This window comes from Megachile rotundata, chromosome 3 (assembly GCF_050947335.1).
Source record: "Megachile rotundata isolate GNS110a chromosome 3, iyMegRotu1, whole genome shotgun sequence".
Taxonomy (NCBI): Eukaryota; Metazoa; Arthropoda; class Insecta; order Hymenoptera; family Megachilidae; genus Megachile; species Megachile rotundata.
In genome coordinates this window covers 13,541,739-13,560,373 of record NC_134985.1, presented here as the reverse complement: position 1 = coordinate 13,560,373, position 18,635 = coordinate 13,541,739, and the positions used below count along the sequence as shown (strand labels likewise).

The following is an 18,635-nucleotide window of genomic DNA, read 5'->3' as shown; positions in this document are numbered from 1 at the left end:
GAGGACATAGGGAATTTGGGGATTTTGGAATTTGGAGATTTTGGGATTTGGAGATTTTGGGATTTGGAGATTTTGGGATTTGGAGACTTTGGGATTTGGAAAATTTGGGATTTGGAGATTTTGGGATTTGGAGATTATGGGATTTGGAGATTTTGGGATTTGGAGATTTTGGGATTTGGAGATTATGGGATTTGGAGACTTAGGGATTTGGAGATTTTGGGATTTGCAAGGTTGAGAATTGGGGGTTATAGACATTTGAGGATGTAGAGATTTGGGGACATAGGGAATTTGGGGATTTTGGAATTTGGAAATTTAGGGATTTCAAGATTTAGGGATTTGGAAGGTTGAGAATTGGGGATTTTGGGAATTGGGGATTTTGAGATTTGGGGACATGGGGAATTTGAAGATTTTGGAATTTGAAAATTTAGGGATTTGGAGATTTTGGGATTTGCAAGGTTGAGAATTGGAGGTTATAGACATTCAGGGATGTAGAGATTTGGGGATATAGGGAATTTGGGGATTTTGGAATTTGGAAACTTAGGGATTTGGGGAGATACACTACCGTCCATAACTATCCGAACACAAGCGAAATATGCATTCGCGTTGCATGAAAGTTATTCAAGTATCTGCAACAGTAACTAAAATCGATTTTTTTTCTGCGAAGGTCAGAATACTGGAACGTTTTTCGATTGATAATTCTCGTTTGGAACTCATATCTCGATGGAAAAGAAGCTACAGACGAACTAAACCGAAACTGTCGAGTGCGTAGCGTTACCTCCATTCTTATCTCCATTGAGGGAACCTAAACATCTACCAACAGTTTACAAACACTTGAAACATATCGAAGAACCCTCTGAATACTTTCTGCACCATAGAAATGAAACACAGTAGAAATGAAAATTTTTTTTAGAATCGAAAGCGTTTCATTAGATTCACAAATTTGGACTTTGTACTTCTGGACATGAATTTTACTTTCACACTTTCATTGTATAATTTGTACTTAAAAATTAATTCTATTACGTTATGACACCTCGAAAAAGATAATAATAATTATTACAAATGATATGATAACCCTGAATACCTTTCGTACAAAGTTCAACTATATTTTATTAACGAAACCAAGTGTCCGGATACTTATGGACGGTAGTGTAGGTATTTGGAACGTTAGGGATTTACGAGGTTGAGAATATGGGGATTTAGGGTTTCAGGAATTTCGGAATTTGGAGATTTAGAGATTTACAAGGTTGAGAATTGGGAGATATAGCAATTTGGGAATTTATAGATTTGGAAGTTTGAGACTTGTGGTACACAGAAATTAGGGAATTTAGGGACTTAGAAGATTGACATAATTAAAGTCCTTAGCACAACAAAAATTGATAACCACCCAAAGTTCATTACCCACCAACCACACCATCTCATACTCCGAATCATCCTATATCCCACACCGAATCCCACATACCCCACCTTCACCCTAGAACCTCCCCCTAACAATCATTTTTCCTCATTCCTCAACTTCCTCAACTTCCGATCGCACAATAAATCAAGAGACTCACAAGGCCTAAAATCGCCAGCCGTCACAAGACACTATGTCCGAGTCCGTGGACCTTGACGAAGGTGAATGGAAAATGGCAAGGGGGTGCAAGGGTGGTTTGACCCCCCTCTGGGTGCACTTAACCCCCTTCGAGGCTGCACACGCAGACACTCGAGAGCGATCGCGCGTTAAATGCGCCGCTGGCCGCGCTCGGTCGCGTGGCGTACGCGTGCCATCCTATGGGGGGATTTTCAATGGAAAGGATGCCCGAGGTAACCTATGGAACACCGTATGTGTGTGTGGAGCAGGAGTGTCTTACCTACGTGCACTATGGGGCTGTCCCGTTAGCGTGAATCACGGGTATAATAGGAGCTAACTGATGGCCACTTTTCAGCCTTCGACGTCTTCGGTTTTTGTGTCGGGTTGTGGGAGTTCTTATGGGGAATCTTGGTACGAGACTTTCTAACGCTGAGCATATATGGTGAGACATGTGTTTCAGATATGAGGAGGTACATAAATTATGTACATATGTACATGATGAACTTGGGAACAGTTACATGTACGTGTTGATTAAATATGAAGATAAGTGTATGTACATGTATTAAGTGATATGTAATGTACACGTTAATATATGTGACATATTAATAATATGTGTGTACATGTTTATATTGATTGAATGTATACATTAAGTGAATATATTTGGTAATTTGTACACATGAATTGAATGTACATATGTTCATATATGTATATGTATATGAATATGTATATGAACATATGTGACAAAGTTAAATGAAAACACATGTGAATTAAATACATGCTTTAGTTGGTTATACATGTTAATTTGATATACGTATTAATTGTATGTATACATCAAACGAATATATATATATATATTAAAACAATAATTTCAATGTATACATACATATGATCAGACATATGTGTACACACATATGATTAGACATATGTATACACACATATGATCAGACGTATGTATACACACACATGATCACACATACATATGCATGTACATACATGATTACATATAGATGTATGATCACATATGATCAAATATATGTATACACACATATGATCAAACGTATGTATACACACACATGATCACACATACATATACATACATGATTACATATACATGTATGATCACTTATGATCAAATATATGTATGTATATATATGTATACACACATGATGTACACACATACTCCATATGACCCATCACATATTAATGCATATGTATGTCTGCTTATGTTCACCCAGTAAACTATCTATAAAACAACATACAACCTTTAAGTCAAATAAATAATTAAATAAAAATACATGTGTGTATACATATGTGTATACTAAAATGAATTAATCTAACAATAATCTTAATAATACTAAAATGTACGAGTAAAAGTATGTCTAATAAGTAAAAGAATAATGAAGAAAAGAACGATAACAATAATTTTCCGAACAATGACAATTTTGGAGGGCGATTACTCGAGCGTAAAAGAGGATAGATGATAATTAACGAGAAGTAGAGAAATCAGATTTTAATTATCGACATTGTCCGGCGATCAACGGCCACCTACAGATTTCTCTTGTCAATGAGTATCGTTTAATCGGCCCGGTATTTTCACCGACAAATTATAATAATTATACGCGGTGGCGCAGGTGGTCGTGAATGTATTTCAGAGAATTACGCGATGACCCCGTTATTAACCCGATTTGCATTTTGTTGCAATTACTCCGTAGTTGGCTCTGGCCGCGTTTAATGCCCGCCCGTTATTTCCATAAAATCTGCTTTGCAACGGGAAAACATGAGGTTGTCTTAATTAATTAATTATTTACCGCGATTATAATTCCTGACAAAGAAAGTTTACGATATAGGTAGACCGGTTACCGCGATACGCTTCGTTTTATATTCGTCGATAAATGGACGTGTTTTGCATTTACCGAACTCTGCGTTAATGCGATATACGGTAATGGATATCTGCAATTGCGATAAGTAGCTTTTTTGAGTTAGGGGTAGCGAGGGATGGGAAATTTTATTGTTAGGAGTATTTGGAAATTTTAGGGAATTGAAAAATTTAGAGATTTTAACTTTTGGGGGTTTGAGAATGTGGGGACTTTATTTAAAAATTTAAAAAGGGAAATTGAGAATTTTAGGACTGAGGAGTTTAGAAATTTAGGGAGTTAGGAATTAGACAATTTCAGAATCTGGAAATTTGGAGGTTGAGAATTAGTGAATTTAGAAATTTGAAAATTTCAAGTTTAAAAAGTTCAAAAATTTACAAGTTGGGAGATGTTTTTAGAAATTCAAGAATGTGGAAATTTAGTACTTTGGTAATTTCACCTTTGGTTCTTTAGAATTTTATAATTTGGGAAAGTTTAAAATATGACACTTTAGTGTACTATAATTTCAAAGCTTCAAACAATTTAAAGATTTTGTAATTTTGTAATTTAGAAGATTCAAGGATTAGGTACTTTATTATCTAATAACTTAGTCAGCTTGTTAACCTGACAAAGTTAGTCATTTGTCAATTCAATATTTGTTTATATAAATTCATATTATTAATTGTACTTATCAAATTCATGCTACTAATTGTACTTATCAAATTCATAGTACTAATTGTACTTATCAAATTCATACTACTAATTGTACTTATCAAATTTATACTACTAATTGTACTTATCAAATTCATATTACTAATTGTACTTATCAAAATCATACTACCAATTGTACTTATCAAATTCATACTCCTAATTGTACTTGTCAAATTCATACTACAAATTGTACTTATCAAATTCATATTCCTAATTGTACTTATCAAATTCATATTACCAATTGTACTTATCAAATTCATATTACTAATTGTACTTATCAAATTCATATTACCAATTGTACTTATCAAATTCATGCTACTAATTGTACTTATCAAATTCATAGTACTAATTGTACTTATCAAATTGATACTACCAACTGTACTTATCAAAATCATATTACTAATTGTACTTATCAAATTCATATTACCAAATGTACTTATCAATTCATACTACTAATTGTACTTATCAAATTCATAGTACTAATTGTACTTATCAAATTCATATTACTAATTGTACTTATCAAATTCATACTCCTAATTGTACTTATCAAATTCATATTACCAATTGTACTTATCAAATTCATATTACCAATTGTAATTATCAAATTCATATTACCAATTGTACTTATCAAATTCATATTACCAATTGTAATTATCAAATTCATATTACCAATTGTACTTATCAAATTCATATTACTAATTGTACTTATCAAATTCATATTCCTAATTGTACTTATCAAATTCATATTACCAATTGTACTTATCAAATTCATTTACTAATTGTACTTATCAAATTCATATTCCTAATTGTACTTATCAAATTCATACTACAAATTGTACTTATCAAATTCATATTACCAATTGTACTTATCAAATTCATACTACAAATTGTACTTATTAAATTCATACTACCAATTGTACTTATCAAATTCATATTACCAATTGTACTTATCAAATTCATACTACAAATTGTACTTATTAAATTCATACTACCAATTGTACTTATCAAATTCATACTACCAATTGTACTTATCAAATTCATACTCCTAATTGTACTTATCAAATTCATACTATAATAATCACAAATAGTCAAATACCCTAATCCGCTACATTTCCCGCAAGCTTCCAAGGTATACCGTAAGCCTACGGTCCACGAGACGAATCAATGAAATAACGAAGATCCGCGAAGAGAGAAAATCGGGAAACGGAAAGACGGATGAAACGTCGGTTCCGAAGAATAAATGGAAACACCTTGGCCCATTACTGCCAAAATTCCCTGACCATTCTGTCCGTAAACGGGCGGCGTTACCACAGAGGGTTTGTTCCGGAAGGGAACCGGTGGCACGTCGTTACCGGGGCAAACTACGTCGTCGACAACGCCGGTCGGTAAGTGCAGGAGGTCCGGTACGCCGATGTGCCCGGCCACCTAGCAACCTGCCGCGTCGTTCTAGGCAGCCTACACCGCGGGGGTTGCAACCCCTTCGACTGCTCTCCTCGACGCATGCGTCAATCCGCCCCTTCGGAACGTGGGTGTAAAACGGTGGCGTAAACTCCGCCCTGTTCGCCAAACGGATCGAAGGTCCGTCTCCGCGAATGCCCTCTGGCGACGCAGGGGGCGGCGACGGGGTGTGAACCCCCCGTTAGCTGGATTTCTTGGTTCGAGGGCCAGTGTCACTCAGAGCGGGTCGCCAAGATGATCGGCGCCCTTATCGCGCAGCCCATTAACTTTTACCGATCCGAGGCCGTGATCCAGCGTGTCGCGATCCCACTTCCGTTCGCAGTGGTTCGTTAAACGGTCAACCGGGGCTGCTATGAGCAGCTTTCTCACGTCGTTAGCTGCGATCCGGACGTTGACAGTGCCGTGACTAGCCAGACAGAGGAGAGGAAAAGACCCGTGCAGGCTGCCGTAATCAACGGCCGCTCGCACACGGGACGCGACGAGATGCTCGACTTAAAGAGCAGCGGGACCACCGCCGCGGAACTACCACGCACCACGGCGTTCACCAATCTTTCGATGCTGTTCGCCGGTACGTCCTCTTCGGTACAGTGTTCGGAGACCGACGGGCCACGTGGCAGTGGGGGTTCGCGGTAACAGTGACGGATTTACTTAGTGAGCCTTTTACTAATTCCTTTCGATACGTGTCAACTACCTGTAAGCTACTGTAAGGTATACGGTATTGTATTTGTATGTATACGGTACTGGTTCATATGTATAAAGTATTGTGTACGCGTAAGGTACCATAATTATACGTATAAACTACTGAATGTGTACTGTAAGGTACTGGTACATATAAGGCACTGAATGTGTGCATAAGGTACTGGTACATATAAGGCACTGAATGTGCACTATAAGCTACTGGTACAATAAGGCACTGAATGTGTACTATAAGGTACTGTACTTGTACGTATAAGGCACTTCATATGTATAAAGTACTGTATCTCTATGCATGAGGTACTGTATCTGTACCTATCAGGTACTGTATTTATGCAAGGTACTCTATGTACAAAGTACTGAATTCATATACATAAAGTACTGCATCCACACGCATAGAATACTGTACCTATACAACATATTGAATTTATACGTATAAATTACTGTACACCTACAAGGTATTTATATGTACATATAGAATACCGTATTTATACATATCAACTGCTATAGTAACTGCAAGTATTCTAAATTGATCCACGTATCGTCATCTGCTTACAGGAAGAAACCTGAAACAAAGATTGTGTTTAAATATAGTATAATTGTCAGGCCCCCTAAAAATTAAATCCGTCACTGATGGGACCAAACAGGTTTATTATAATATTTGTGCTTTGTGCGACGGTTGATTTTTGTTTCTGATGTGGTGTCAGACACTCTTCATACTCTTGGGAAATTTTAATAATGGAAGGTGCCTTTTCTTTGTTATAGTAGTAGCATTCTGAACAAGGTTAACATAGTCAAGTGAAATTTAGCAACTTGGATACTTATGAATTTCCAAATGTACAGTTAAAAATGTTTGAAAATTTCGAAATTTGAGAATTTGAAGATTGAATCATTTCTCTATGTGCAAACTTAAAGATTCTTACATTTGATAGTTTAAAAATATAAGACTTTGTAAATGTAAATATCTAAATAATCTTACAGTACAGATATGTGATAATGAACAAATACTGAAACCCAATGAACATGAAAACCTTGTGAGATCAGTATTGAAAATAAGGAACAAATGCAATTGTTTACAAAAGAACCCGATTTACGTAAAAGATTCTCGGCTTTCCGGCATTAGGTGAGCGATAGGTGTCGATGTACGCAACCCCTACGCTTTCCTGAAACGTGAAATCCGAGGCTGTATTAATGGACCGTAGGCTGTAGATCAAATGAAGGGGGCAGCGAAAGACGAAAAGGTCGGTTCGTTCAGTACACCGTGGTCGGTGTTTACACAGAAAGACGACGACTACGTCGGACTTTCTGCAGGAGCATGACGTACTGCTGTACGTATGTACACACGGCTGCCACCCTCGTGCCAATAACTGCCAAATGAAAATATATCTGTCTGCAAACACACCGTCGGCGATGGAAACACAGTGGCAAGACTTCGGGAGAAACTTCTATACCACTTTGTGTTCGATGTTTTTCGAAAGCACGGTCAACGAGATGAATATTTCGCATAAATATTTTCTTATCGTACTGCAACGATAACTAATTGTATCTGGTTGTTTTTAATCGATCGGGTTCTTGACCTATTAACCTTTATCGAGACTGCGATCTAAGTCTTAATCTCAGAGTTAATCTGAGGCTTGATCTTAGACGTAATCTGAGACTTAATCAGAGGATTAGGTTGTTTAATAGCTTCGTAGGTGCTGGTTGATAAAATTCATTGTTTTATGTTTCGTGGAAAGTACAAAATTACTCACCATGACAGGACTTTTGGTAGTTTGAAGTTTAAGTAGATGGAAGTCAAATACTTAGATGGCTTCATAAGTAGAGACAGATTGATAAACTTCCTTGTCTTGTATTCTTCTTTGGAAACTACAAAATATTTATTATTATACTACACAATTAAGGGAAAATATTATAGCAGAGTCAAAAGTGTACTCACCACTATAACACTTTTTTTTATGTAATAGTTTGAAGGTTTAGTAATTGTAGCAAGTCTAATACTGTTAGATGGCTTCATAAGTAGATACAGATTGACAAACTTCCTTGTCTTGTATTCTTCTTTGGAAACTACAAAATATTTATTATTATACTACACAATTAAGGGAAAATATTATAGCAGAGTCAAAAGTGTACTCACCACTATAACACATTTTTTTATGTAATAGTTTGAAGGTTGAGTAGAAGTAGCAAGTCTGATACTGCTAGATGGCTTCATAAGTAGATACAGATTGATAAACTTCCTTGTCTTGTATTCTTCTTTGGAAACTACAAAATATTATTATTTTATTAGACAATACTTAAATGAGATTATTATAGTAAGATTAAAAAGTGTACTCACAGATATAACTCTTTTATTTATGTAATAATTTGAAGGTTAAGTAGATGTGATAGGTCTGACACTGTCAAATAGCTTCATGAGTAGATACAGACTGATAGACTTCCTTGTTTTGTATTTTTCTTCATAAACTACAAAATATTTGTTTGTTTTATTATACAATATTTGAGAGAGAGAAAGTACTTACCTATGTAACACTTTCTATGAAGTAACATTTTAAAGGTTAAGTAAATGTAGCAAGTCAAATAACTGAACAGATAGATCCTTGGTAATGTTCCAAATTTTTGTTCTTCATAAACTGCAAAATATGTAACTGTCTATAGAATACATAACATACATAAACTACCAACTTTAAATCAATTTTTAAACACATCCACTTTCACAAAATTAGCAACAAAGTTCGTGTCCACCGTCTAAAAACTGATTATCTCCGATAAAGAATAGAAACATAGGAAGGAAATCTAAATCGTATTTCAAGACCGACGTGTCATTAAGGTGTCGTAAAGATTTTTCCTAAGAAATTGTTTTCCGACGAAGGCTGCTCGAAAACCAGCTATCAGATATATTTTACGACCAGTCGCGATTCTTGCTACAGATTACCTTGCAATTGCAGACGTTATACGTCTTCTAATAACGTGACCTACAAAAAGGTAAAAAAAAAAATGGCGGTAATCTTTAACCGGGGATCACGAAGTACTCGTAGCACGTGCCACTTTTTGCCTAGTTTGGCTTCGATCAATGTTGCATTTCTCGTTTCAACATCGTGTAACTGATATATGTACTATAGACAGACCGTTGTGTACTCACACGTACGATCGTTGCTTTTTAATTGAGTCCTCTTTTTATTTCATCGTTGCAGATGCCAGCAGCTCGTACAAAGGAGGCTGGAGCCACGCCACGTCACCGGCCCCTGGACAGGGTGAGTTTCAATTTTAATATTTTTCGCGGTTTATGGAAACTTGGTGGTACTGGGGGATTTTGGGAACTTTTGTAGGTGGATGTTTGGGGGTGTGGAAATTTGGGGATTTGGAATTTGGGGGATTTGGTATTTGAGGGATTTGGAATTTGGGAGATTTTGAATTTGAAGGATTTAGAATTTGGGGGATTTGGAATTTAGAGGATTTGGAATTTGGGAGATTTGAAATTTGGGGAATTTGGAATTTGGGGGATTTGAAATTTGGGAGATTTGGAATTTGAAGAATTGGAAGTTGGGGGATTTGGAATTTGAGAGCTTTGGAATTTGGAGAATTTGGAATTCAGGGAATTTGGTATTTGGGGGAATTGTAATTTGGGGGTGTTTGGAATTTGGGAGATTGGGAATTTGGGAGATTTGGAATTTGGAGGATTTGGAATTTGGGGGATTTGGAATTTGGAGAATTGGAAGTTTGGGGGATTTGGAATTTGAGAGTTTTGGAATTTGGGGAATTTGGAATTCAGGGAATTTGGTATTTGGGGGAATTGGAATTTGGGGGATTTGGAATTTGGGGGATTTGAAATTTGGGGGATCTGGAATTTGGGGGATTTGGAATTTGGATGATTTGGAATTTGGATGATTTGAAATTTGGGGGATTTGGAATTTGGGAGATTTGGGAATTTGGGATCATAGGGATTTGAAAATCTACAAATCTAAAAATCTAGAAGTCAATAAATTTGACAATTCGAAAACATAGCAATCAAACTTCGCGATTCACAAATTTGAGGTTAAGGGAACGAAATCTATGAACTTGTAAACTTAAAAATTAAAAAAATCTTGCTAAAATTAAAAAAGTCTTACTTTCCAATCTAACTACTCGAAAGTAAGTAAAACAAAACCTTCTCAATGATCCTCCAAATACAAAGTATAACCTCCTGCGTTCTCCGCGTCGATCTAAACCAGTGGTACCAAAACCATCCAACCTGCAAGCGGTACCAAAACCAAGCAACCTGCAAGTGGTACCAACCGCCCCAAAATGCACGCTCAAAATCTCTAAACCTCTGAAAATCTCATAAAAGAAAAAACAAGACGGTCTCCACCTTAATTTCCCACCGGTAGCGAGGTGTTTCGCATGCAGGCGAGAATCAAAGCGTTAATTCGCTCTTTGGTAGGTGATCCATGGCGTGGCTCGGTTGTAAGCTGGCCAAGCGTGGCGAGGGCAGACCAGAAGCCGTTTATAACAAGTTGCCCGCGGGCAGGCTCTGTGATATCCGCGAGAGGATTGTGCGAGGGTACGTCTGTGTAGGTTGCGTCCACAGGGTGGGGTCCTGGCTGGCTTCGTCGGTGTGTTGCCGTGCGGCCAAGCGTCTCTACACAGCCCCCGGGGCTTGTTCTCTCCTCTCTCCCTCTCTATTTCTCTCTCTCGACGACAAAGGGGTCGCGGTTCAACGCGCCACAAAGCGCCGGGACGCCCAACCACCCCCGCACACACACGGCCGCGTGCACACAAAGCGAATTCTCGAACAAGCCAGAGTCGCGACGCGTGAACTTGCACCCAGAGGCGACTCCGGGCACCCTTTACTCGCCTCTGTGCTCTCTAGCGAATCGAGGACGAGAAGGAAAATCTTCGGACGACGAACAACCTTCCAATCGTACAGTGGCAGAGACGATAACGTGTAGACATCGATCGCGTTCTATCGCTGTTTCTTACAGAGCCTCTTACGATATTGTACGAGATACCATTTTTGATGTGGAACTGTGCTTTGACGGAGGTGGAGGCTTTGGAGGGATTTGGGGGATTTGGGGAGAGACTATTTATGGATTTTGAAGATTCACAAGTTCTCAATTACCACATTTTCAAATTCTCAAGTTCCCAATTTCCACGTTCCTCAATTTCCATATTCCTCAATTCCAACATTTCCCAATTTCTACGTTTCCCAATTCTCACATTCCCAATTGCCACATTTCCCAATTCCCACATTTCCTAATTTCCACGTTTCTCAATTCCCACATTCCCCAATTTCCAAGTCCCCAATTCCCACATTCTCCAATTCCCACATTCCCCAATTTCCAAGTCCCCAATTCCCACATTCCCCAATTCCCACATTCCCCAATTCTCACATTCCCCAATTTCCAAGTCCCCAATTCCCACATTCTCCAATTCCCACATTCCCCAATTTCCAAGTCCCCAATTCCCACATTCTCCAATTCCCACATTCCCCAATTCCCAAGTCCCCAATTCCCAAGTCCCCAATTCCCACATCCCCCAATTCCCACATTCCCCAATTCCCACATTCCCCGATTCCCAAGTCCCCAATTCCCACATTCCCAAATTCTCAAGTCTCCAAATTTCCTAAATCCCAAATTTTTAAGTCCCCAATTCCTAAGTCCCCAATTCCTACACCCCCAATTCCTAAATCTCCAACTCCTAAATCTCCACTCCCCAAACTCCCCAAATCCCCAACTTCCCCAAATCCCCAACTTCCAGCTCTCCTCCTTAAAAACACTATTAACTAAAACTTAACATACCCTAGTATCGCTACCGCTACCATTATCACAATTTCAGTATAACTATAAACACAGAAAATATTATAAATAGAATACATATGATGATTATGGCAGGTATCTCTGACACAGCAAAGGTTAATACAAAGTGACACGATCATTTCGCGGAGTTCAAAGCCCCAGCCTGCGGCAATTTGATGTAAACGGTTTGTGGTTTCGACGCCTCGTTAGATTGCAATCGCCATGGATCAGTTATCAAAGAGGGAATTGATGGTCTCGCTCGCACGTGCGCGCTATAACATCATTTTCAAACGTAAATTTCGGTGACATCATTTCAACGGCAGTTCTTCTTTTAACTATGATTCGTGCTACTGTAATTGTGTTTGAAGTTCGTCGCAATTTTATAAATATATAATGTACATTGATATGCGTATAATAATGTATGGTGACTCTTATTGAGAGATGTAGTTGAATTTTTAGAGACTGATGACTGCTGTCTACCTTTGACTTATCTGTGTATGAATATCAATATATTATATGTATAATTATATGAATATCAATACATTGTACAATTATATGAATATCAATACATTGTACAATTATATGAATATCAATACATTGTACAATTATATGAATATCAATGTACATTTATATTTACATAATACATTTACATTTATACAGTAAAATGTATGAATACAGTTGCCATTGATAATGAGTCATGTCTATTAAAAGTGGTAGTTGTTCTGGAAACTGATAGCTGTTGACGCTCTTCAATGCACACTTCAATACTTATATTGATATAAATACAATATTTCTTGCTTAACAGATAAAGCAAGGACTCACTGTCATCCAATTGATGTATAAACAAAAATATATATATATGTACTTATATTATTTATATACTATTATACAATATACATATATACTATTATACCATTGTATATTAACTACTTGAAGCTAACAGTGAGTCCTGTCTTTTACAAAGAGAGATAACTGTTGTCTAAATTTGATGAGGATCACCTCTTACTGATTCATGTACATACAATTGTAAATTTATATTTTTGCTTCTGAACTACAAAGAGCAGATTATAACTGAATTATAACACTAATAATAATACTGAATTATAATGACTGAATTTCATTCCAAATCACCATAAAAATTAAAACAAACTGTCCTCTTAACAAAATCCAACAAAGCCCCAAAACAAAATAGTCCCTTAAGTCCAAACAAATATACCATAAAAATATAGACAATACACACCATATACCTAACCTAACCATAAACCTAACCATATACAGACAAGATACACCCTAATCACCAAAGTACATAAAAAACAAGAAGAAACAACCCTATAACTTAAGTTTCTAGGATAAAAGGAAGACTATTCCAGCGGGAGCAATCGAGAGTTTCTGGTCTGCCCAGTGGGCAGGAAAACCGTCTAAGACAACTGGTAGAACAATAAAAGTACTCCTCCCTGTTTCCAGGTCCGCTGCGAGTGTGCCTCGCGTGACTTCCTGACCCGAGTCGAACCGAACCCTCGACCTCCCTTCTTCGTGTACGTGTGTCTGTATACACACTCTACCTACGTGTCCACGAGGGGCAACCCTAACTTCCCTATGATAATTACGTGCTCCGGCACGGCGCGTGCCTTGGCAGTTCGCTCACGCGTCCGATCACGTATGCCGTGACTATCATACACCTCGACACCATAGGTAACGACCCTACCACCCGTTTCGACGACCTATAGGGAGCCTAGAAAGAGTGCGATTTCTGAGACACGGGGAATTGAAATTAGCTTTGATTTAAGGGGGTTCGGTAAACAGAGAAAGGCTGAAGATTCTTGGAAGAATGGAGCTTTGAGAAGGTGCTAATGTGAGGGAAGTGTTGATGGGTGTTTTGGGGTAATTGAGGAGGGTTGAGGTGGATGTGGATTGTTGGGAGGTTTGGGATGGGGAGGTGGAGGGATTTGGAGGTTTGGGGGTTTGGGGATTTGGGGATTTGGGAATTTGAGAATTTGGAAATTTGAGAGTTTGGGAATTTGAGAGTTTGGGAAGTTGAGAGTTTGGGAATTTGAGAGTTTGGAAATTTGAGAGTTTGGAGATTTGAGAGTTTGGGAATTTGAGAGTTTGGAGATTTGAGAGCTTGGGAATTTGAGAGCTTGGGAATTTGAGAGTTTGGGAATTTGAGAGTTTGGAAATTTGAGAGTTTGGAAATTTGAGAGTTTGGGAATTTGAGATCTTGGAAATTTGAGAGTTTGGAAATTTGAGAGTTTGGGAATTTGAGAGTTTGGAGATTTGAGAGTTTGGGAATTTGAGAGCTTGGAAATTTGAGAGCTTGGAAATTTGAGAGTTTGGAAATTTGAGAGTTTGGGGACTTAGAGATCTGGGAATTAGAAGATTTGCAAATCTGAAGACTTAGAAATACAGAAATTTGAAAATTATACTTCCACAAATTAAACAATTAAAAAACATAAAATTCTACAAATTCCTAAACCACCAATTTCAATGACAGAACCTACCTACATCTAAAAATCAACCAAAACACTCACCAAAAATGAACCACCATCCACCATCTTAATTTCCTAGTAAGTATAAAGTTATAAGAAAAAGCACCGCATATTCTATCTGGAGTTCTAAGTGAAACGTACCATGAAATTGTACCATCAAGCCGTATTAAGTGTTACGGAAAGTGAAACGTAATTGCAACGCAATCGTTCCGTCAACGGGCCTTTTTTATCGTTCCGAATTAAGCATTTTCTTCGGTACGCTTTCGTGCTCGCGGCAATATGTTTTTGTTCATCAGATAACACGTTACTGTAGCAAATCCTGTTTGTAACGACGTGTTACGCCGAGTGAAATTAATCGTTTCCTAATTATCGCATAGCGTGAACGCGACACAACGAATGAACACTCGAAGAAAAAGGATTCTTGTCTCGAGTCAGGATCTCGACGCGGGGAGGATTTCCTTTTGCACGAAATTGTGTCTCTGATACAACCTTTCTAATTCTTATTAAATAGCTTACAACTTTGATATATACTATATATGATTCGTTGAAGACAATTGAAGTTACATTATTAATATGGATAATTATTTAGAAAAAAAGATACTTCACAAACTTCAAGAGTATAGGTCAGTGACAACATCACAATATTCTTGTGGATATCTATCTTTGAAATTAAAATGAAATGACAATTACTTGTGCATAAGGGATGTAGATATTTGAAACTTAGTTAAAGAATTTTACATAGGAAGAAGACTTCAAAAATATAAATACAAACTAAGATGAAAATCTACCATAAAAACCATACTAAAAGAACCATAGAAAAGACCTAACCTAGTAAAGTACTGGACACCTGAAACCTAGCTCTAATACCTAAAACTCTAACACCTAAAAGAACCATAAGAACCATACTAAAAGAACCACAGAAAAGACCTAACCTAGTAAAGTCCCAGATACCTGAAACCTAGCCCTAATACCTAAAACTCTAACACCTAAAAAAACCATAAGAACCATACTAAAAGAACCACAGAAACGACCTAACCTAGTACAGTCCCAGATACCTGAAACCCAGCCCTAATACCTAAAACTCTAACACCTAAAAGAACCATCAGAACCATACTAAAAGAACCACAGAAAAGATCTAACCTAGTACAGTCCCAGATACCTGAAACCTAGCCCTAATACCTAAAACCCTAACACCTAAAAGAACCATAAGAACCATACTAGAAGTACCACAGAAACGACCTAACCTAGTACAGTCCCAGATACCTGAAACCTAGCCCAAATACCTAAAACTCTAACACCTAAAAGAACCATAAAAACCATACTAAAAGAACCACAGAAACGACCTAACCTAGTACAGTCCCAGATACCTAAAACCTAACCCTAATGCCTAAAACCCTATCTAAAAGAAATCCTAAGAATTATCACAATCTAAAGCCCCCCTAACCAACCTAACCTACTACCTACTTCTAAAGCCTAGAAACAGAATTGTTACATAAAGTTATGATAGTCTCTGTTGATAAGAAATGTTATTTCACTATGAGTCAAGATTGACCCGTCTAGTGACTGAGTTGGTTCGGGCAGGGGGTTAAGTAGCATGCAGCTCGTGTACCCTTGATAGACGTTCAACGACGCACGGTTAAAGTGGAAACGCAATCCGTGCACACCCCAACAAGAAATCAGAGATGAATACGGGCCGATACGAGGGAGAGAGTGGAAAGCCGGGCAGCGATGCGTGAACGTGTCACGCATAGGCACGTGGCCGTGTATGTACTAGCGAGAAGACACAATACGAGCCGCGACAGCGACTTCGATGTGTCCCTTCGACCCTTCCAATATGTTACGGGGAAACTTTCTTCCTATTCTGATCGTTGTAGCGGCCTGAAGAATAATATCGTGGGTAAATTCGGCCTATCTCTTTGCTCTGCTGTCATTCTTCTCGTTGAACATTTTTTGACCACTGAAACAAATTCGAGGTTATGTGAGTCTCATATATTGTACTATGTATGAATTTTCTTACATAATATCATACATGTATTAAAGTATGAGTCTCATATATTATACTGTGTATGAATTTTCTTACATAATATCATACATGTATTAAAGTATGAGTCTCATATATTATACTATGTATGAATTTTCTTACATAATATCACACATGTATTAAAGTATGAGTCTCATGTATTATACTATGTATGAATTTTCTTACATAATATCACACATGTATTAAAGTATGAGTCTCATATATTATACTATGTATGAATTTTCTTATATAATATCATACATGTATTAAAGTATGAGTCTCATATATTATACTGTGTATGAATTTTCTTACATAATATCATACATGTATTAAAGTATGAGTCTCATATATTATACTATGTATGTATGAATTTTCTTATATAATATCATACATGTATTAAAGTATGAGTTTCATATATTATACTATGTATGAATTTTCTTATATAATATCATACATGTATTAAAGTATGAGTCTCATATATTATACTATTTATGAATTTTCTTACATAATATCATACATGTATTAAAGTATGAGTCTCATATATTATACTATGTATGAATTTTCTTACATAATATCATACATGCATTAAAGTATGAGTCTCATATATTATACTATTTATGAATTTTCTTACATAATATCATACATGTATTAAAGTATGAGTCTAATATATTACACTATGTATGAATTTTCTTACACAGTATCATACATGTATTAAAGTATGAGTCTCATATAGTAAGATGTATATGAGTTCTCATTTATTAAAATATATTAGGTATCATACTCTGCTTGTATGTAATGTCATATCTTGTGATAACATTCATACCTTGCTTTAAGTGCAACTATTCCTATAATGTAATATTTATTATGGAATACTTAACACAATATTTATGATCAGTCACTGTTATATGACTCTTATGAACAGTCACATTTTGAATTTGAACTACATTTCTACCTAGATGTATATTAGTATAAACTACTGAATAGTACACCTAATAAATCAAGTATCAACTAACAATTTTTAAACTTATATCATTTCCTTGCCATCAGATAATCTCTTCCTGAAGTAGTAACCTGGATGTCCAATAGCGCCAGCAAATCCTTGTTTTGTACTATCCACCATAACCTGCAAAATGTTTATATTACATGATATGTAAAAAAGCAAAAAGAATGATTGCTATCAAACTTGCATTTAACAAACAATTTCTACTTAACCTTTAAATAAATACATATGTTTAAATACACATGCTTCTCTTATGCATCTCTTACGCTTTACCTGCTACAGTCTTTTTATTCCAAGAATAAAATAGTGCTCCATAAAAAGACGATTGCCATCCACTAGAAAGCACAGTATCTCAATTTCCGAGCTTTCAAAGAGAACAACAGACTCGTTCAAGGAGAACGTCGCATGGAAAATCGAAGGAAGTTATAATTTCATCAGCAGAGTTCGTTGTTGCCCATTTTTATTGTCGTAAATCTGGCAGGGTGAACGTGTTGGTCACGCGCCGTTTCCCGGTGACTTGTTGCCCACGAACCGTGTCCCCCGGGTTTTCGTGGCCGTCGGCCACCGCTCCGTCGGCGAAATCCGTGCCAGAATCCGCTCGGTTTTCTGCTTCCTGCTCTCTATGATTAAAACAACGCAAAATTACGTACTGACATTGATAGGGATATGTTAGCATTTTTTGGCAATTTTTTGAGGCCAATGGGACTTTGGTACTTTGGGAAATGTTGGGATATTTGGGACGTTTGGGACCTGGAGATTCAGATTTTTGGGATTTTGGGATTTTGGGACTTTAGGACTTTGGGAGTTTGGAACTTTGGGAGTTTGGGACTTTGAAAGTTTGGGACTTTGGGAGATTGGGACCCTGGGAGTTTGGGACCTTGGGAGTTTGGGACTTTGAGAGTTTGGAACCTTGGGAGATTGGGACCTTAGGAGATTGAAACCTTGGAAGTTTGGGACCTTGGGAGTTTGGGACCTTGGGAGTTTGGAACCTTGGGAGATTGGGACCTTGGGAGTTTGGAACCGTAGGAATTTGGGACCTTGGGAGTTTGGGACTCTGGGAGTTTGGGACCTTG

General features: G+C 37.2%; 2 protein-coding genes and 1 long non-coding RNA gene across 19 annotated transcripts in view; 2 read left to right on the top strand and 1 right to left on the bottom strand.

Moving 5' to 3' along the window:
- The window catches only part of Ets65A (DNA-binding protein D-ETS-3), an 83,679-nt gene that overhangs the window by 43,369 nt on the left and 21,675 nt on the right, over positions 1–18,635 (top strand). For all 4 annotated transcript variants that reach the window (XR_013037392.1, XM_076529284.1, XM_076529283.1 and 1 more), the window contains exon 3: positions 9,477–9,536. Coding sequence is in view for 3 of the 4 variants with exons in the window: in XM_076529284.1 (XP_076385399.1) it covers positions 9,477–9,536 (60 nt within the window). In the remaining variant the exon portion in view is untranslated. The remainder of the gene's footprint in view (positions 1–9,476; positions 9,537–18,635) is intronic.
- LOC105662151 (uncharacterized) overlaps positions 1–18,635 on the bottom strand; it is an 81,694-nt gene that overhangs the window by 50,371 nt on the left and 12,688 nt on the right. For 7 of the 14 annotated variants that reach the window (XM_076529304.1, XM_076529305.1, XM_076529296.1 and 4 more), the window contains exons 1-7: positions 16,152–16,283; positions 9,425–9,527; positions 8,805–8,915; positions 8,621–8,748; positions 8,420–8,547; positions 8,222–8,349; positions 8,037–8,151 (exon numbers count right to left, since the gene is read on the bottom strand). Coding sequence is in view for 2 of the 14 variants with exons in the window: in XM_076529306.1 (XP_076385421.1) it covers positions 8,037–8,101 (65 nt within the window). In the remaining 12 variants the exon portion in view is untranslated. Of the gene's footprint in view, positions 1–8,036; positions 8,152–8,221; positions 8,350–8,419; positions 8,548–8,620; positions 8,749–8,804; positions 8,916–9,217; positions 9,342–9,424; positions 9,528–10,391; positions 10,611–10,630; positions 11,577–16,151; positions 16,500–17,575; positions 17,686–17,835; positions 18,183–18,635 lie in introns of those variants that run through there. The other 7 variants (XR_013037397.1, XR_013037396.1, XR_013037395.1 and 4 more) reach the window with 5 other exon arrangements.
- Positions 16,387–17,803, top strand: LOC143264043 (uncharacterized). Its single transcript, XR_013037415.1, has 2 exons — positions 16,387–16,520; positions 17,610–17,803. It is a non-coding gene; the product is annotated as an uncharacterized LOC143264043 (long non-coding RNA).